The sequence below is a fragment of the Prinia subflava genome, chromosome 25 (assembly GCF_021018805.1).
Source record: "Prinia subflava isolate CZ2003 ecotype Zambia chromosome 25, Cam_Psub_1.2, whole genome shotgun sequence".
Classification (NCBI taxonomy): Eukaryota; Metazoa; Chordata; class Aves; order Passeriformes; family Cisticolidae; genus Prinia; species Prinia subflava.
This window is the reverse complement of record NC_086271.1, coordinates 5,002,048-5,023,045: the sequence shown is the minus strand read 5'-3', so window position 1 is coordinate 5,023,045 and position 20,998 is coordinate 5,002,048. Positions and strand designations below refer to the sequence as shown.

The 20,998-nt window shown below is 48.2% G+C and overlaps 1 protein-coding gene across 3 annotated transcripts in view; it reads right to left on the bottom strand.

The window, feature by feature from the left end:
* The window catches only part of SCAF4 (SR-related CTD associated factor 4), a 29,763-nt gene extending 18,995 nt beyond the window's left edge, over positions 1-10,768 (bottom strand). For 2 of the 3 annotated variants that reach the window (XM_063419458.1, XM_063419460.1), the window contains exons 1-4: positions 10,637-10,768; positions 3,058-3,141; positions 2,465-2,509; positions 1,863-2,024 (exon numbers count right to left, since the gene is read on the bottom strand). In XM_063419458.1, the coding sequence (XP_063275528.1) occupies positions 1,863-2,024; positions 2,465-2,509; positions 3,058-3,141; positions 10,637-10,666 (321 nt within the window). In that variant the 5' untranslated portion in view covers positions 10,667-10,768. Of the gene's footprint in view, positions 1-1,862; positions 2,025-2,464; positions 2,510-3,057; positions 3,142-8,395; positions 8,866-10,636 lie in introns of those variants that run through there. The other variant, XM_063419459.1, reaches the window with a different exon arrangement.
* Between the last annotated feature and the right edge of the window lie 10,230 nt (positions 10,769-20,998).

Genomic DNA, 20,998 nt, shown 5'->3' with positions numbered 1-20,998 from the left:
AGGACGTTATTTCAGCCCCACGTCTACAAAGGTGGTCACAAAGGGATGAAACCATCAATCCATGTGACCAGAAAGAGAAAAGGAAGAATAAGCTGGAAAGCCTTCATGAAGAGAGGGGCACTTAGACCAGAAAATGCTGCCACAACACTTGAAAGTCAGATTGAGGGTTCCTTGCTTGGTATTCTTCCTAACCCAACCAATTCTATGTTGAGACCAGAAACTGCATCTCCATCATTATCCAAAAGATGAGGAAAGCAAGTGGGAAAAATCCTCACTGATCGCTGCAGAAGGATTAATTTAGAATCTCTGATTGTCAGCTGTTATTTTAAGCTCATTTCTTCCTTTTTTTTTGACATGAAGAACAATGCAGCTTCCAGGAACAAGCTGGAAATTTGCCTTTCCTTCTTTAGCCCAGCATTCAAACAAAAATGTCTCAGTAGTTGTGCTGCCTCAGCTGGAACGTGCAAACAGGTAGAAGGCAGAACATGCTGCTGTCCTTTCTGCAGACTTAGTCATTCACTTGCACACATATCAGCTTTAAGTACCTTTTACTTCAAATGAATTCGTTCTGTTCTTTCACTGTGACTCAATTATATACACCCATGTAAATCCACCTCTACGTTATTCAAGAATTTTACCAAATGTTTGCTAAAATAACATCAATTATAGAGAAGCCTGAAATGTCTATTTTTAATTTTGGTCTGAAAAACAGTTAACTTTAAAACAGCAGCATATTTTTTGGTTTAGGTATTCTATCTCTCCAGAAAAACAGAAAATCATACAAAGGCCAAAAAATGGGCAGATGTTATAATCTCATTTTCAGTCACATATGAATTTTACAGAAAGGCTGTTTTTTAAAAAAAGGCAGCATTATCCTCTTCAGATATCACCCATAGTTGTTGTATATCTGCAGATCAGGGGTTTTATGGTTTAGGAACTAGAAATTCATTAAAGCAAGTGTGTTTTAAATAATATTCCCTGTATCAAGTAGTTCCATGAAGGAGATGGACAGTCTCATTCACTGACATGAACAAAATTATAAGGCACAAACAGAAAGGAGAAGGGACTGCTCTGTTTCACAGACTATCAACCCAGGAGCTCCCAAATACCAGACTCAATGCCTGAAGGTCTAAATGTTCCACATTAGAAAACTACAGAGCAGCCAAGCCTTTCAAAAATTTATTTGGAGAGTTAGGGAGGAAGTCAGGTAGAAAAGGAGTACTTCACTCTTACAAAGAGAAAGGGAGTAGGTGATTCTCTGGAAACCAGCTGGCAACTCCTAAAACACACTGATCCTGGGAGTCTCAAAGCTGTTCTGACAGAGGTCACAAAAACCATCTTCTCTGGACCATCAGGAACTCACACCACTTTCTGAGCCTCTGTTCTACTAAAAAGTACAGCAGAACTAAGAAAAATGAGGCCTTACACCAGCCCTGAGAGTGGACAGCACCAATAAGACTCAAGTATGGGATTGGAAAATACTGAAGAAATCAACATGACGATTTTCTTAGGACATTTCTGAGCTGAACAGTCTCTGCCTACAAAACCCAAGCTTTTCCTGCAACGCTTTCTTGTTGTGTCAGACACTGCCCTCCAAAGGAAGTTGTGAAGGAGGCTCAAGAAGAACTTCTGGCACTCTAACACACACTGCTAAAGCGTCTGTATAGGCAAAACAAAACTGATGAGGTCAGGCAAAATGCACCTTTGGACTTGAATTAGCATTTAACTGTCACCTTTGATAATCCCTCTCAGCAACAGCCACTACCAGGGTCAGAGAGAATGCCCAAATCACCGCCACAGGCATGCACACACCGAGGCAGCAGCCCACCAAGGCACAGCAGCACCTCAGGTGCTGGTCCTACCTTGTCTTCAGATGGACACAGGTACAAATACTGGAATGTGGCAGTGATGTTCTTGGAGAAGCGCGGCCCAAAGACGTCCTTGTCTGTCCCGAACTGGTGCCGCGACTGCCGCACGATGGAGTCGATGACGTACAGGCCCGGCACTTTGTACTCCGGCTTGCACTGCCAAGGGCACGAGGACCCTGCGTCAGGCAGGGCTGCACAGGAACCCCCCAGAGCTCCCTGCAGGCCTCTCTGGGCTCACACAGCCCTGCACTGCAGCCCCTGCTCGGCAGGCCCAGGCACGCTCCAAGCGTGTATTGTCTTAGTGACAGTCAAACTGAGGCGCAGCAGCTCCAGCCCTCCCCGGCTGCTGCGCAGGAAGATGGAAAATCTCAGCATGTACTTCTTCCCTCCCCTCCTTAATGCATTATGGAAAACTGCTATGTGGAGCTTATATAGACAAGGTGACACCAAAATGTGTGAAATCCTAACAAAGGACAATCTCCTCCCTCAATCCCAAAGTGCCAGAGGCCTTTCTGGTTATTTATGAGCATTATTAGCCATATCTAGCAAAGCATGCAGATAACTTCATCAATAAATTTCTTTTCTTCACTTTTTACCTTTTTGATAAACTTCTCCACAATCTGGACAACATGCTTGTAGAGCTGGAAAATAAACACAGCCATTAATTCATCATCTCCTCAGCAGTGGCACATCATTTTAGAAGCACTTTAACTCTTTGTGCTTACTACCATTTTGGAAAGGCTACAGAATATTGCAGGCACATTTCAAAAAGCAGGATGTTCCCAAACTGAGAAAAATATTCCATGGGGGAAACGCAGACCCAAGCCACAAAGCGTGAAAGTGTGAAAGCTTTCTGGCTTTACTTTCTCTGCAATCCCCACTGGTTTCACATGTCAAGGTGCAGTTGCATCCTGCAATATTTAGTTTTATTATACAAAAGTCACAACACTCCAGTGGGTGTAGCATGAAAAAGCAACGACTCCAAAAAAATCAAGCTGGTGTTTTGCTCCTAGTACAAAACCAAGGGATGATATTCACCACCCACTTGTTTCTAGACAACAGCCTTAACAGCAACTAGAATAAACCATCCCTGAAGCTGAGATGGGGAAATCCTGAGTATTTTACTTACAAATGAAATAATAAAACATTGCTGCTGTCACAGTTTCATCTTTGTTTTGTTGTGCTTTACCTTAATAGCTTTAATGGCAGCTTTTGTGATGAGAATCATCTTTGCCCGGGAAATAGGAGGTTTCATCTCCATCAGTGAGAAGAGCTGAAGAGAGAAAATAAACATTAAAGATGTCTTCTGAAGTTCAGCTTTGAATTCAGAACAACATTTCAGGGGGTGCCTTGCTTACTGCCAGCCCCACTCTGCGTGTCCACGCTGCTGGCCGGCCCTGGGAGAACGGGATGTTCTACAAACCCAAGAGAAATCAGCACTGACCAGGTTACTGCCCAAAAGAACTGCTTCAACTGCTCTGCACACTTGGCTGCATCACCCTCAAACGGCTCCCAGGGGAAAAGTTCACCCCTCAAGGAGAATGACTGCAGAAGTTATAGACATTATATGAAGTTTATGGAGGTTTTAATGAAGTATATAGAAGTTATCTTTATAGGTGACATTGGCCATAACTGAAAAGAAGCATTAATTCCACGTTTCAGAAACTGAGGGAAACCAGAACTGCGCGCAGAGCTGGACACAGAAAGCTGAGCACACACACACTTGTTTTTACCTTGAAACATTCCTCCCAAATCACAGAAAAAATGGGTTTGTGTTACGTGATTTCATTTTCATCTTTATCATAAAGAAAAAATTAAGCCCTTGAATGCAAGTAAAAAATGTCATCAATTATCTGCCACAAAGCAAAGTAAGAGAATCAAAGTGTCCTCATTTGTCAGTGTAATATGGAAAATAAGATGTCATTTAAAACTTTGTCTCTTATTTTATTAATTAAAGCTCCAAGAGATTGGTGAAGTGACCAACTTACACAGATTTATCCACTGTCTCAGTTAAGGAAAAAAAAAATCAAAGAAGGAGACAAAAAATTGGCCACATACTCCAAGACAAGGGAATTGCTAACAGTGCTTTCAGCTGTACAGAAGAACCTAGAAAACACCAAGAGTAGGAAACAAGGTATTTCCTTTCTTAATTTGATTCCTATTCCAGGAGATAGGAAAGAAGAAAAACTGTCCTTCCAGACAGTGGTAGCCACATGCCTCTTTCCAACACCAACACAAGACCACGACTTCTCATTATTCATCCTCACAAAATGCAGTTCTTCTGCCAGAACATTGGGGTTTTAAAGCTATTTCAGCTGTAAGAGATACTTCAGCTAACATTGCTGCCTGCTGAGAAATCACAGTATGGACAAATAAAAACTGCCAAATAAAAGACAGGAGGACAGAGGGCTCTGTGAGCTGATGTGGGGATTTATTTAAAAAATCTTGTTTTCAATTTAGACTTAGGTGCTTTAGAATAAGTGCAGAGACTCTTGATGAACAAAGTCAGTGCTATTATTAAAACTCAGGAAAATCTGCTTTAAGAGGTAATTAAAGGGGGGGATCCAAACCCCAACACCCACAAACAAACCAGCAGAAGGCTCAAAAACTGAGGTGGGGGAGGAAGAAGGAGAGTCAGCATCATGACAGGCACTCCATATCCCCTCCTTTACCCATGAAGAAGCAACTGCTCCTCCAGGAAAGGGTCCAGTCCCAAAGAAAAAGAACAAGGAGCTGGTGTGGAAGCACCACTTTGGCATTTGTATTTCAGGAACACAAGGAGGGATCCAAAGGAAATTGGGAGAGCTCAGAGCAGGGGCCCAAGGTGACAAGAAACGAATGTAACAAAAAAATAAAAAGAAGTGTCTTATAAGTATCCCAAGGAGGGCATTGCAACTGGGGGAAACACAGAAAAAAAAATAAAAATCCAAGGAAAATCAACTGCCAGGGAGAACAAAGGCACATATACATGAGTGTACATATCTATATCTATCTATCCATCCTGCTCTTTTCATGCCCCCACACACCATCTCTTGGAATTTTACCTCACAATTTTGCTCCTTTTTTTTTTAATTACCTAAGATCTTAGAACACCAAGTAACTATTTATAGTAATTTTTTATGTTATTCTCGGTATCAGTTACATGTGTCAACAAGTTTTAGAGATGGGTACAGCTAAAATTTAGCTCCCTTCCTAGTTCCTTGTGGCTTCTCCCTGTGGGAAAGGGGAGCTGCTCAGAAGACACCCAGATACTTCCAGTTACATTTGTTCAATTAAACCTGCATCTTCTGTCACATACATTTCCAAAACCAATATACAAAAAAAGTCACCCAACCATTATTTTTAGAGAGCTGTTTTACAATAATACATCTAGTTTCTCAAAGGACACCATGATCAACTCAAGGAGCAACTTGGACACAAAAACCTACACTCTATTTACAACAACAATAAAAAGTGATGTATGTAACAAAGGCAAAGAAAATCTACAGCTTGAAAGATTTCCAAAGTCCTGCCTCACAACAGGAGCCTGTGCCTGGAATGCTGTGACCTGCTAGAAATGACTTTTCCTTTTACAGCCCCTAACTGCATGTTCACAGCATGTTGATACAAAAGTAGAGGAATTCGAGGGTACTAAACTCAAGCCACAATACAAAATATGGATTTCAGAGCATTTCTGGGTGCTTCTCCCAGCAGGATGAAGTACACAGCGAAGTATCCATAACGCCAGGGATACCAAAGGCAGAAAATCCACCTGCTCAGTTTCAGGCTGATAAATGCCACTAAACTATGGCAGGACAGCAAATGAAGACCAAGCATGGAGTGACTGTCCCCAAATGCAAACAGAGAGTGAAGTGCAGGGGCTCCCCAGAGAGAGGCAGGAGTGAACAGAGACCTCCCTGCCCCAGCCCAGGAGCCCCGGGAGGTGCAGAGGGCAGGTAACAGCACAAGGAACAGGGCGCTGACGGCCTTTACTCCTCACTCTTTTGAGCAGCAAATTATTAATTTCTCTCATTCTATAATTAATGTCCTTTGATGGTTTAATTTACATGGAAACCTGAGAACCAGGGAGTTTTGAAGTAAAGGGGAGAATGGCGGCTTTAAAATTTACCCGGCTTGAGGTATGATCTTAAGTCCATCTGGTTTAAGTGTGAGGTAACACAGCAAAAGTTCCTTTTAGGACTTGGACTGACTTCCTTGGCTTTGCCCTCTTGCTCAAGTGCCTGTGCCATAAGAAGGTGTCTTTATTTACAAATAAAGAGCTATGAGGCCATTTTATACACTCCTTACCAAACCCCAGAGCACAGCAGCTGCACAGAGGGGAGCACGAGCTACTGAACCAGCCGGTGCTTAGTGATTAGTGGATACCAAGCACGCAGGTCACTGTCAGGACACCTCATTCAACCTCCCCTTCTCCCATTTCCAGAGCAGCCTAACACGCCCTCAACCATTCCAACACGCCTTGGGTGTCCAACACCACTTCCCCAGGCAGCTCCATGCACAGGCAGTATTCTGTACATCCATTCACTGTCTTTTGGAATGTGTTTTATTACTGCATTTAGCAACCACCCTGCCCAGCCAACCACCAGTGACTTACAGACATAACTGCAGCTGTACAGAAACAAAGGGATCACGGAGGACACGACCAACACACACAGATATTGCACTTGTTAACAAAACACCTTTCTGTTAATGCATGACCAGATCTCTAACGGGAATTCCGTCAGCTCTGTACATTTTCCTTCCCCTGTAGCAGTCACTGCTTCCTTTCCTTCAGGTCCCCATTCTTCCTTAAGGGAAGGAGAAGGATCTGTTGCTAAGCTGTATCTCAGAGGATCAATGCAAGTTTTAAATGCTTGACCACCAGCTGTGAGGCACAGCAAGTATTAGGTGCTGCTGAAGGTAAGAGACCACCATAAAATCCAGCTGTCAGGCTGCATTCTTTGGAAAATAAAGTGAGATTTGAATTTGACCAGGTATGACCCCCAGGCAATGAAGCTCAATAGCACTTCATCAACTAAGCTACTTCTGTGGCCTAGAAAGACCATTCACAAATCCTCAATCACTGGGGAGAAACATCTCCACAAAGGATACTCATATGAAAATGACATCATGCAAGTGCACAGAATAGAGTTTTGTTTTCCCCTCGTGTGCTCTGGAAGTGCAGCTTTCAGGATCAGTGCAGGGCTCTTTTGTGCAGCGCATCTCCTGGACAGCCACTTGTCCCACTGCTTCTCTTACCAGGAACCTCTAGCAGAACGTCACAGCTCCCAATATTCCTGGAAACGCGCTCAGGGCAGGGGCAGGCTGGGAGTTGCATCCTTCTCCTTTCCCGTGCACATGGAGACTCATTGGGGATCCTGAGCTCCAGTAACTGCTGCAGAGCCACTGGGAAGGATATCCTGCTGACCTCTATTTATAGCTCCTCAGGATGGAGGGCAAGGCTGTCACAGCACGGGCAAAATGAAGTCCTGCCATTGGCACTAAACAGCCACACCGGATCCCAACGTCAACTGAACAGTGCCCTAAGGACGGGCAGACAGCAGAGGAGGAATGTGCAGCTCCAGCTTTAATTAAACAGCCCCAGGACCTCCTATCTGTTTGTCTCTAGGCACATTTAGGTGGGGTATCAATTGTTTCAGGGGTACACATTAACTACTGAGAGCCAGGATTGAGTGAATGATACGCCTTACTCAACACAAATAAAAGATTACAAAACAGGAAAGTTGACCTTATTCTACTTCCAGCAGCAAGATTGTGAAAAAAAAAATAAAAAAAACTTCATTTCTAACTTTCATAACCAGTAAACTACGCCTCAAGTTTTCCAGATTAAAGCAAAGGACAGACATCTCCTAAAGTAAAACATGTCAAGGATTTATATGGCAGATGTGTGGGTTTGGTGGGGGTTTTTGATTTGCTTGTGTTTTAGGTGCGTGTTTTTTAATTTTTTTTTATTTTTAAGAAAAATGTTTGCTTGTTTCCTTAAAACCATAAAAAGTTCTGCTGCACTACCCAGTTACCTTCTGTGATTTATTTATACTGTACCATTACTATAACATAGCATATACATCCAACAGCACATGAATTCTTAACTCATGAAAGTAAACTCCTCAGAGAAAACACACTGGACTGCAGACCTGTCAAATCCCACCTATTCCACTGGCAGCACCTGCTCAAGCTACAGCTGGATTAAAAAAAAAAAAGCAGCCAGCACAAAACCCCTGCTTGCTCCTGCAGAAACACGGGGACTTGAAGAGGACATTTACAGGCCAAGCTGCATTCAAAATGCAGATTCAAAGAACAGGATTGGGAATGGCACCACAATCCAACACGCTGCAATTACACAACCCAGGAGTTCCCACCCCTAGCCAGAGCCAAACTCCCTTCTCTCCCTTCCCAAGCCCTTCTGCCCAAGAGCGGACACCAACCCCACAGCCGAGAGGACACCAGGGTTACAGCCACGCTTTGAACACCATCCAAAAACTGCCACAAACACCAAACCCACCAAAAGCCCCAAATGACAGGACTACCTGATGGAGCGAGTGGCATCTCCTCTTTCAGGCGGAGTGGCTAAGAGCTGCCAGGTGCCACCTCCGGGGAAGCAAAGCCAGCAGGAAATCACCTCTGGCACACACGGCAGGTGCAGCACCAAACTGAAGTTAGAGGTGCCACGGTAAAACTGCAATTCCCTGGCTACAGTGGCACTGTACAGCCAGCAAGTGCAGGAATTCCGGGCCTGTAGGGTATTCCCCATCCTCACCGCTGAAGCTGTTCCCTCCCAATAAAAGAATTAACTCTTCAGTGACCTGGGAGTTGCACCCTGAAGGCCTCACAAACGAGCCCTCGCAGGCTGAGCAGCCCGTGCTATCCCCACCACTCTGGGGACAACACCCAGAGCCTGGGGACAGCTGCTCTCTCCCCGAGGAAGGCCAGGAATGAACAATACCTGCCTGTAAAGCTGCCCCTCCTCACATTCCGTGTCAGCCAGCCTCGCTGTGCCTGCAGCTCCAGGCAACACGGGCGGAAAAGGGAAGGGATCAGTGTGAGCACTGGACTTTATGCCCTGCACAGCACCACAAACAAAGCTCCTGAGAGGAACAGGGCAGGAAGCACACGGCCCCTCAAGTTATTCATGTGCTGCTTCACACACCAGCAGCTCCACAGAAGCACTCGGGCGTACAAAGGGCTGCAGAACAGGGATTTTAGGAAGCACAGTTCTCTCCCCAGAACTGAGAGCCAGCTGAAACCCAGAGCTCTGCTCTTCCAGCAGCCACACATCAGGATTTCACTAACTGCACCGAAGCAAGGCATCCCACCATTCCTGCACGGGAGGGGAAGAGGCACGGATCCCAACAAGCCCATTTCCAATCAGTGACGGGATCCCCAAAAACCCTTCTGCTCTGCAGCCACCACCCAGCACAAGCAGGGGGATTATTGTCTGACAGGCACTGCCTGCACCATTCAGAGCTCTGCTGGACCACTCATACTGAGGCAGGTAATTAAGAATATTGCTGCTGCCTCTTTCCATCAACACTGAAAATGGCACACGTGTGCTCTTTTAGTTTTTTCAGGAAGGTGGCTCAGCACCCTGCCATCCCACTGGTTCAGAGCTGCACAAAACCCCAAAAACACTGGCAAATAAACAAACCCTTAACAGGAGCTGCACGCTATCCACTGTTCTCTTTGCACTTGCACAGTTTTGGTAGGGACGAGGGCATTCTCAGGTGTGTGGGTGACAAACCCTTGCAGGGAGTGAGCCTTACACAGCCTGAGGCCATCACTCGGGAGCAGCTGCCCTTTCTCTGCTTCTGCTCAACAGGCAGGCACAGCCACCCAGGCTCCAAACCCAAGATGGGAACAGGCTCTGGCTCAGCTTCGAGTGACTTTCTGTCCACAGTGGGTCTGCAAAGCCACACCGTCCAACTGAGGCAGAAGTATAACTAGCAGTAATTAATAACCATGTCCAAGTCACGTGTCAAAAACTTTCTACGGCACAGGCTGAATTGACTTGCTACATATTACGCAAAAAACAACCACGGTCCGCTTTACTTCCAGCTCCTCTCGGCTGACTACGAAGTAATAATATAAAACAAAAACAAACAATCAAACAAATCCCAGAAGAAGACAGGGAGGGACTTTCTGTGCGGTACGAAAGGCGAATAAACCACCTTCCAGCCTGTCCTGCCCCCAGAACGAGGATGGATCCCTGAGTCCCGTCCCAGGCGCCGTTCCCATGCAGGGATGGGCCCCCTCCCTCTGCAGCCTCTGCCCGTGCCGCCGCCTCGCACCGCGGCTCTCTCGCCACTACCGGGAACCGCAGGTCCCGAGGCGCGCCTTCCCCAGCCCGCGAACGGCCCACACGGCCGGGGCGCCGCGTGACAGCGAGCCCGCCTGGAACCCCTGCCAGCAGGGATCCGGCCCGGGATCCCGGGATCCCGCTCTCCGGCGCTGCCGGGAGCAAGCCGCGGGCCGCAGCCGGAGCCCGGCGGGGAGGCCCGGAGCTCCCCTCGGCGCCTCCCCCGGCCCGGCCCGGCCCGCGCGGGGCCTCGCGGAGCGGCCGCCGAACGGCCCGGCCGCGCTCGCCTCCATTTTCCCCCGCAGCACCGCTCTCGGCCCGGCGGCAGGCCCGGGCCGCCGCTCCCCGCGCAGGCCGCGGGCGGCGGGGCCGGGCCCGGCCGGAAGCGCGGGGAGCTGGGGGACGCGATGGCGGCCGCCCTGTGTCCCCCCCCGCGCCGCGGCCCGCGCTCCGCCGCCCGCCCTCCGGCTCTCACCTCTTGGTTGAAGGCGTTCACGGCCTCCATGTCGGCGCTGGCGGCGGGAGGCGGCGGGAAGGCGGCGGGCGGGGCGGGCGGGCGGCGCGGCGGGGCCGGTCGGTGCCCTCAGGGCGCGGCCATGATGGCGGCGGCCATGGCGGGGCTCGCGGGCAGCGCGCGGCCCGGGCCGACCGCGCGACGGGCGGGGGGGGCAGGCGCGGTGCACGCCGGGATCGGCCGGGCCTCCTCCCGGCCCACGCGAGAGGTTGGGCGGGAGCGATGGCGGGGCCACGTGACCGCTCCGCGCGCGCGCCAGCGCCATGTCAGCGCCACCCTCGCTGCCGGGACGGGGGGAATGGCGGCAGCGTCGGTGCCCCGAGCCGCTGCCGCTGTCACTGAGGCTGCCCTCGCCCCTGCGAGGGCCCCGCGGTCCCGACACGCCCCGCAGGCGCCGCGGTTCGGCCCTTCCGGGCAGGCCGCAGCTGCTGTGGTGCGGCCGGGCTCGGTTGAAATGGGCTCGGCTCGGCTCGGTTCGTGTGAACTCGGCCGAGTTCGGCTGAGCTCGGTTTGGTTCGGCTGAGCTCGGTGCCGCTCGCTGCGTTCGGCGCGGCTCGGCCCCCTGACAATAAATAAACAATAAAGAATATTGCCCACCTGCTGTCAGTGTCTGCCTTTTGTGATGTTTGCCGCTTCCAGGGGGGTAAAATAACTTCACGTGGAGCTCTTGCTGCTGTTCTTGCTCGTGTGCTGAATTCGGCGCAGTCCTTGTGGCTTCACCCATCCGGAAACACAAGTGCAGCGGAATTCAGTTCGAATGAGCCCGGCTCGGTTCGGCCGAACCCGGCCCAGAAGGGGTTCAGGGCACCTCAGTAGTACAATAAAATTGAGCCATAGGGTACAGTAAAATTCTGGGTCCTATCAGTGCTTTTCTATGGTATTTAAACCTGAGAAGGAGTGTGTGACTAATTAACCTGTAAGCGGTTTTGGGTTTGCAATACACTTGTAAAAAAAAATCTATTTGGATTATATTTGAGAAGAGAAAGAAATCCCATGCAAGAGACAACTCCTACGTCAAAGCTGATAATAGTTTTCCTTGGTAAACCTGTGGCTTCTATTCAGCTTTCCGGCTCTTGGGGGGCAAATAATTCTTGACAGGCTTCGCACCTTGGATTTCAAAGCTTTTTTTGGGGTTTACTCTGTTCCGCCAGTGGCCAGGAGATGGCCCCAATGTCCGCACTAAGAGGAGTAATAAACCAGGGAAACACAATTTCCTCTCCCTGAAACTGTGTCTGAGGAGCGCCAGCAAACATTTCGGGCCCATGTGGATTCACGGGATAAAAGATCGCTTTGATCTCGCATGAGGGGCGCAGATTGAGGAACAAAGTCCAGGAACTTGTCGCTTCACAAAAGAACTCTGTTTCCTTGCGAAGGATCTGAGTGTCCCTGAATGCAGAGCACGGTCATCAAACGAAATCCCTGCCCGTGGGTGGGGGATTGTTTGTTTTTTAAAGCGAGGATAATCCAAAGGCACTTTCCAGCACTTTGCTCTGAGGTGTTGAGGTCTGGTCCAAAGATTATTTTCCACTGAAAAAGGCTTTGTCACTTCTGCTATTTTGTAGTTCTACCTGCCCTTCCTCCCCAAGTTATGGTGTTACACCCTTCACGGAGTCTGCTCTGTTCTCCAGCACAGCCCCCGTTGTGACAAGCCACCCCAAAGGGAACCTTTTCATCCTGGTGAAACTTTGCCAAACTTCTGTGCCACCATTCCAAACTGGCCTTGTCACAAGAAGGCGGCTCCTGCCTGTAGCTGGATCCGGAGGTTTGTCTGGGCTGCTGCTGGAATAAACCTTTTATCAGGGGTTTGCTGAGGTGTCAATGCATTGCACCGAGAGGCACAGTCACTGCCTCACCTGTCCCCTTCACCTGCCGCTGCCCACAGCCATCCTTCCAGCACCACCCTTTGTCACTGATTTATTTTCAGCGTTCACTTTCAGACCTTTTGCTTTGCCCTCAACAAAAGCAGTCAGCCCTGCTTGCATCCAAAATTCCCCAGCCTGCATTCTTTTCAGTCAGAAAACCAAGCGTGAGAACACAAAAACCTGCTTCATTTTCTTAGTAAAAACATCATTTTATATATCTGTATAAACACACCCACACACACACAGACTGCACCACTGCCACCAAGCAGATTGTTTTCTACATTGTGTGCAGAAGGATCCTTGCAGAGGATGATCATTTTTGTGATTCAGGACTGAATTAAACCATATTAAACCCCATCCAAATAGTAGAAGGGACCTTTAAAGCCCACCGAGTGCCACCCCTGCCATGGCAGGGACACCTCCCACTGTCCCAGGCTGCTCCAAGCCCTGTCCAGCCTGTCCTTGGACAATTCCAGGGATCCATGGGCAGCCACAGCTTCTCTGGGCACCCTGTGCCAGGGAAGGATTCCTTGCCAGTCTCCAATCCAACCCTTCCCTCTGTCAATAGGAAGCCATTCCCTCCTGTCCTGCCCCTCCACGCCCCTGTCCCCAGTCCCTCTCCAGCTCTCTTGTAGGCTCCCCTCAGATGCTGAAAGAAAATCCTTAATGCTGATTTCCTAAGCAATCCAAAGGGCTCCTGGGCCTTGTGAGGTCTGAACACTGGAGCCTGGGAAGGGAAAGCAGTTGGAAAACACCTCCGGTGTCAATCGTGTGCCAGCATCACACACTTACCCAGTGGCTGGCAGGAGATAAAAGCCCAGGAGCTGAGAAAGGAGGAAGGACACCAGGAGCACCAGGGAGGGCTGGCTGTGGGCAGAGCACTCCTGGCCCATGCGCTCAGCTCATCCCGAGTGCATGTGTGTGGGTGTGTTTCTATATAAAATATATAAATTATTTATTTTACATTACTAGATTAACAATACTAGTTTATACAAATGAATGTATTATTTATATTTTATTTCTATAGTTATTTTTATATATTATATATATGTATGTGTGTGTGTACATATATATTTTGTTTGGTTTGGTTTGGTTTTGTTTTTTTTTTTTTAATTTTTAATTCCTCCATGGAATTCTCTTTCCTGTGGCAAGCAGGCTCAGGAGCCCTCTGGACGGCTGTAGGGATGGGAGCCCCGTGTGCCCTGTGGTCCTGCACAGGTCACAGGCAGCTCCTGGCACTTGGTGTTTAAGTAATTTTGTGCCTCCTGTCACCATGAGCTGTGAAATGCTTCCTTTGCCAAACTCCCTGCTTCGGCTCTGGGTGCGTTTTGGTTGTGGGTTGGGTTTTTGAGTTGTTTTTTTTTATTCTGGGCGAGGTAGAAATCCCACCATTTGAAATGTAAATGATTAGCAAAACAAACCCTGCCCAAATAAACAAACATTCCTGTGCGTGTGCGGATGGTCTCTTCCCTAAAGAGAGGAAACAAGCCGTGGGATGAGTTGCTTGGTTCGTGTGCTCCTCCAAAACGCTGCAGCCCTCCAAAGGGGGCTCTCGAGTTCCACCTCTCATTGCCACATCCCCTGCAAGCAGCGAGGCCATTTGGCTTTTCCCGGGTTCCAATGCCTCGGTTCCTGTTCCAAGGAGCAGCGTTTCTGCAGGTCCTCCTGCTCCTCTGCAGGTATTCAGTACCTGCCTCTTTCACAGCACGAGGCATTTTTGCTTTCAATTGTTGTTTTTTTTTTTTTCATTTATTTACATGCCTGGGGATTTTAGTGGGATGAGAAACATACATTGCAAGCCGGTTTTTTTTCCCAATACATGAATTTCTGTGTTCTGTTTTCCTGTAATTCCTCTATATCCACAAATATGGGTCACATTAGAAAAATATGGGTAAGCCTGGAGTGGATTCCAGGAAAAATACCTTGCTGTAAGTGTACAAGTACAGCTGGAAATGTATTAATGTTGAATACATGTGCTTGTAAATAAGATAGTTTATTTAGGTATTTTACCCAATGTAGGGATTGGGACATACTTCAGAATTATTACTGCCAACATTTTGGGAAGATTCTTAGAGCTTTTCTGTATTTTTGATATTACACTATTTGGAAAGCAACCAGCTGGCAATGGGCTGGGAAGATGTGTATTCTGCTCTGAGTGACCCTGGGGCCTGTCAGCATTATATTTAGAATATTTAGAAGATGGAGCTCATGTAATTATGCTTTTTGTACAATTTTTTGTGTTATTTGTGTATGTATACGAGGCCTAATCTGATAAGAGGATGGCAAATTTATCTGTTGTTATTGGTTACTTGATTGGATAAAACCTTGGCTGTTGATTGCCCAAACTTTTCAGTAGTAATGCCCATATATAAAAATCATCCTGTGATATTACCAGGGTTACTTCTAAAAATAAACTTTTGTAAAAATGGACTGATTTAAAATATTATGCTTTACATTTGTTCCTGTGTTGCTTTGCTCTGCTTAAAACCTACTAACTCCATTAGTTTTCAGGTTCACGTCCACTTTTCTCACCTGTCTTGTATTAATGTATATTAGGGGACAGACTAAAGCAGTGCTTGTGAGGAAAATCCTGCAGTCACAATGTTACGGGTTGACACAGTTTGGTTTTTAGTTAAACTGGAAACAGTTTTCTGTCGGGACCTTAGAGTTGTTTTGAGACAGGCAAAATTTAAGAACTCAAAATTAGCTGCGAAATCAAAATTCGTGAACGTGAAACCACTACACACATAAACACCTAATCCCTACTTGTTTAAACACATCCCTGGATTTATCCCATGAATCAGCCTTGTTCCATTTGTCCTTCACCCTTCCACGTTTCTCAGCTTCCTCTCCACTGTGAGTCTGCCCCTGCGTCCCTTTGCATTTCCCACTGCCAAGCTTGTGGCTGCTCCTTCCATCACCTTCCAGGAGCAGTGAAGCTGGCTTTGGCAGCAGATGAAACACTCCATTAGATGAACAGATAGAGCTGGGAAAAGCTCCAGACCAGCTCGTGAGAGCTGACCAGACCCTACCAGTCTGCTGAACAAAAGTCAGTGCCGTGTGCTCTGCTGGACCTTCCCACTCTCTCTGCTCCAGCAACTCCCAGCTCTGATGGCAAAGCTTTGTCTTGATTCCCCCTGGAGGATCTGGCTGGCTCCAGAAGAACGACTGGAGCTGCTGGTTCATCCTGCCAGATGGGCCACCGGGGTGCCCCAGGCCACCCTCCTGCCCGACACCCAGCACCGGGCTCCCTCCTGCTTGGAGCACATCTGAGTTTCACTTTGGGATTTCCAAAGAAGGAGGCTTTGCCATAGTGCCTCGCTGGGTTGCTGTGCTGGTTTAATTACCCTCACTGTTAAAAATATGTGTGTCATATTTTATAGCCTGAATTTGTCTGGATTCAGCTCCCAAGCCCTGGATCTCATTATAGCCTTGTCTGCAAGCCCATGTTCATACTCAGGCACACAGCCTGGGAGCAGGAGCCCCCTCCCTTTGCTAGGCTTAAAAGGACCAAGTTCCTCCACTGGAGAGTTTATTATTTAAGTCTTTTTTCACTCTCAGAGCGCTTTTCTGAATTTTCCTCGGTTTACCACTCCTTGACTTGTGGAGGTGGAGTTTTCCTGCAGAAGTGCAGGATACCTGGATCACTTAGCAGCCTTTTTTTTCTTCTTTCTCTTTTCATAAGGAAAAACAAGAAGAAAAATCCTTTTTCTTCTTGCTTTCCCTGATGCCATGGACTAAGATGTTATTTTTGATAGGCACAAAGGCCCTCCCAGTGCCTGAGTCACGTTATCTCTTTTGGCTACTTGGGAGCAGACAGGGAGTAGCGGGGTCTGAAAGTGCTGTCAAAGCCAGGGTCTTCATGAGTAATTCCTCTTCCCTGCCAAATATTTCATGGTACGCAGTGTTCATCAGCCAGGTGGATCAGTGCTGATTCAAGGGAGAATGTGCTTGCTGCAGAAACAGGTGCAGGAATGAATAACCCACTGGGTTTTGTAATAATCAACCTGATATTCAAACACATCTGCGAGTGAGTCTGTAATTGTGCAAATATGCAAACCCAGAACTGTGTTTTTTTTCTTCTTCGTCTTTCTAGAAAGTCTGTCTGTAAAATATTCAGAAATTTTGTCTGGATCATTCAGGAACTGTCTTCCAGTTTTCCACTGAAGGATTTACGAGGATGTGTTGACTGGAACCTCTCTGGCTCGAGTGTTTGAAGCAGTTCCCCCCTTGGAGCCCCTGGGATCAGAGCCCAAGTGTCTGCAGCAGCAGCAGCCACAGTGGAAGCTGGGGGCAACAAACCCATCCCTGTACTCAGGACACCAGTAGGAGAAAGAGCAACCAAATCTCACAGGAAATATTATTTCACCAACATGTTTTTTCCTTTCTGTTGAAGGGGGAGGTTGGAGTGATGGACAAATGGTCCCAGAGCTCCTCCTGCTTTGTGCTCCTCGAACCAGTGTGATAGCCCAGCCCGAGGCTGCCCAGGAGTTGGCTCTTTCCCTCCTCTGAGCCCTGTCCTGACAGCTGAGAGCAGCCAGAGAGCTTTGGCTGGCACGCCCTGAACTGGAACATCTGGAGAGTGAGCCCTGCTTCCCCTGTGGAACATCCTCGGCTCAGGAATTTCCTTCTCCCGGTGGCCCCCCGCAGCCACACGCAGTGACCCCGGGGCTCATCTGCGTGCTCAGATGTTTGCTGGGCTCTGGCAGGCAGGCTCAGGGTAACCCATCCCGTGGGAGTCTGTGTGGGATGAGCACTGGCCTGGATGCAGCTGCTTTTTAAACCGTGCCTATCTGTCCAGGCTGTTAAACAAATGAAGCAAAACTGTTTCACCCGTGGGATGCCTGGGTTTTCTGATCTGATTCTTTTGCTGTTTCCCAGCAGTTCATCCAGCCATCCAAAACTCTCTTGTGTTAAACAGAACATGGAGCTCTTTGCTCAGGAGGGACTCACTGCTCTGGTCCCATTTTAACAAGGTGTTTGGAATATTTCTTGCAAGGGAGCATTTGAATAGCCGCCTTTCTTTGACTGAAAAAGGAACACCAGGACTGCCCCAAGGAGGCAGGGGCTCTGTCAGCATTCCCCACACCTCACCCTTTTTCCTGCAGGATACACTGAATCCAGGGATTCACAAAGGTCTGGTCTCCTCGTTCTTCACATCTCGTCCATCACTGACACCTGAAAGCTTTTTGAAAATACAGAACATTTCCCATACAAGCCTCTTGTGTTCTCTTAGATGTAAATGAAACTTTCCAAGGCCCTGAATTACACACCAAGGAGTGCTTCGCAGTAGTTTAACTGAAATCCAGAACTTGAACTTCTTAATTAATGGAATGTGGAAAAGAACAACAGCACCAACGCAGCAACCCCCTGCTAGTCACTTTGATATTAAATTCCATTTGCTTTATGACACCTCCAGGTGCTCATTTCTGTGTTGGCTGTGGAGAACTGCAGGACAGAAGCTGCAGAGAGCAAAGTGGGGATTCTTCTGGGAGCACAGGTCTGGCAGAGCTTTTGGAGGGGCAGGGCCAGATCAACCCACTGCCAAAACATTTCTGTAAAAGCCATCAAAGAGTTCAATGCTTACTCAGGTAAATTTGCATACATATATATATATACATGTGTATAAAACTATATTCTGAATATTTTTGAGGACAACATATGTCCAAAGACAAGTTTGAAGCTGTTGAATGCTCAGGTGCAGGATCCTGCAACCATGGAAAAGTGCAATGCATTCATTCTCCATCCTGGGTTTAGGAAGGCTGCTGTCCCTGTCAGCTGAGTGGCATCTGCAGGACCCAGGCACAGAAGTCACAATGTCTTCAGCTGATCCAGGACATCCCTGGCACGTGGAGAGGGCTCTCTTCTCCACTGCTGTCCCTGTTTTGGCTCCTTGCTGTTATTGTGGCAGTGCCAGCAAACACAGGTTCTTCTCTGCCTGAACTCAGGGATTCAAACGCCCTAAACCCCCCCAAAATTATCTAAGAACAAATGTATTCTCACTTCAAAGAACTCTGCATTAAATTAATTTAAACTCTTTTAATCTGTAATATCTGACCCCCAAATATTACAAAATTAAACAGCTGTCAAAACAAAACCCCAAAAACCTCAACCCAAAACCTGCAAAAATCCCCAATTATTTTAAAGCAGGATGAGATACCCAGGAAAGCATAAGCAATAACAGCCTGACTTTCTATTTTTTTAGCCTATCAGCACTAAGTCAGGGTATCTCCTGTGACCTGCCTGAAGTCAGTAGTTAACCGCTGGCTGCTGATGTGGCAGGGAAATGTTGAATTACCACCTTCAATTCGACCAGGACAGAATGTACTCAGTGCCCTCCTGCAGCACAGCTACGAGTTCCCTCTAAGGATTCAGCCAGGTAAGGCCTTGGCACTGGGGATTGTGCCCAGGGGCCTCAGCCTCCCTCATGGCTGGAAAACTCCCAGTCCACAAACCAATAATCCGTTTTACTGCAGTATTTTATAAGGCTGGAGATGGCAAAGGACAATGCTGTCAGGGTAACTCTGAATTTCTTTGCTTTCGTGGGTATAAATCAAGCTCTATATTGTTTTTAGTAGCTTGTTATTACAGCTTTTGCAACCTGAGGACAGACTACTGCCTTTAATTCATTAGTAATTTCAACAGTTAATCAGAAAATGTCATTACCTAGAAAGTCTGCAGCTCAAAATAAAGCACACTGGAGTTAAATTTAAAGTAAAGCATGGGCAGAAATGAATGCAGCCTTTGATCCCCTTTTCATCCAGACTGCACCCTGATGGGCACAGCTGGACAGGATGGGAATCGTGAGAAGGCAGCAGTCTCGCTTGGTAAAAGGATACTGTCAACTCATTAAGTCCTGGAGTTGAGGCAATTAAAAAAAAATATTCACTGGGTCCTTTCAGAACTCTCCTGGTGTTTGCTGCAATGGACATTTCTCGCCAGTTTTATTCCTCAAAGAGGCTGATTTTCAGGTGTTTGGCTGGAAAACATGCCATTAGCATCTGTTTAGTCCTCGAAGTGGCCAAACCATGTTTCTGTTCGTGGAGCCCGAACAAAGGCACCCAGTTCTGCCCGCCTGTCTCTCTGAAGGGATATCGCTTTAGGCAGGGAGAGAGTCTGGCTCCACACCCTCTAAGCACAGCCATAAATTTAAATAAGACAGGATGTAGCCTCTTCCCAGCTTGAAAGCAATCTGTACTTTTCAGTCTCCCAATGTAAGTGTCTGCAGTAAAGCTTTCCCCCCCACTTTTTCCCTCTGTTCCCGTTCAGCAATGTGGTTAAAGCCCTCACATTTGTGGTGCTGACCAGAGAAACTGTGACACAGACTCGGGAACCACGCTGCCCTCACCTATGCAAGGACTCGTTACCTTCCCTGCAAACACAGGGGCACTCCTGGCGCCTTCCACTCCGGCTTGGGCTGAGGAAGCATCAGTGGAGCTCCCTGCTGGCCGTGTCCTGCCCCGGTGCCCCCCAGCTGCCACCAGTTCAGGCAGTGGGACAGTTCCTGTGTCCCTGCACCTTGCCAGAGGCACCAAGCCCCTGCCAGGACAGCGTCAGGTCAGAGGACGTGCAGACTCTTCCTTGTGGGCTGCAATGCTCGTAAATGCACCCAGGACACACCATGAGTGGAGATTTTCAGCCCAAACTGTTATTTATGGGCTTTGAAGCTTTCCCCTTCTCCAGTTCCTGCCTACTGGGACAGCGCTGGATTTCTGTTTTGTTTGAAATTTCATCTGCAAGCATGTATTTCCATGGAGCGTGGTGGTGTGGAGCCAGCTCCGGGGCTCCCAGACCTGAGAATGCACTTAGCCACTGGGAAGGCGTTTTGGAGAGGTCACTGAGAGGCTCAGATGGTGGAATGCGGCCAGCTGAGCTCCGGAGAGCTGCAGGGTGGCCCTGCTTCCACGGTTCTCCTTGCTGGTGGCCTGCACCCAGCCCTGGCACCCACTGCCTCCCTCTCCTCCTCTCCCCCTTGCAAGGAGATCAGCCTGGGGAGAGTAGGGCATCGCTCAGCTCTGGCTCAAGGTAGGGGTGTGAGCAAAGCCCTGATGGCAGGAGAGGTGGTGTGGAAGGAGCACGGGGCTCATCAGCACCCGTGCCAGCCAAAAATCCCACGAGCCACGCACCGAGACTGCTCCAGCAGCAGCCAGGGGAGCTGGGTGGTGCTCCCAGGCAAGCCATGGGAGGGGAGCGAGACAAAAAACAGCTTAAATGGACAGCAGTGTCATGAAAAATCAAATTTACATTTTTAAGGAGTCAAAGAAGAGCTTAAGAAAGCAGGGAGAGATGTATTTGCTAGCCCTCTGGTGGGAGCAGGAGCTTGGGATGGGATGGGATGGGATGGGATGGGATGGGATGGGATGGGATGGGATGGGATGGGATGGGATGGGATGGGACGGGATGGGACGGGATGGGACGGGATGGGACGGGATGGGACGGGATGGGACGGGATGGGACGGGA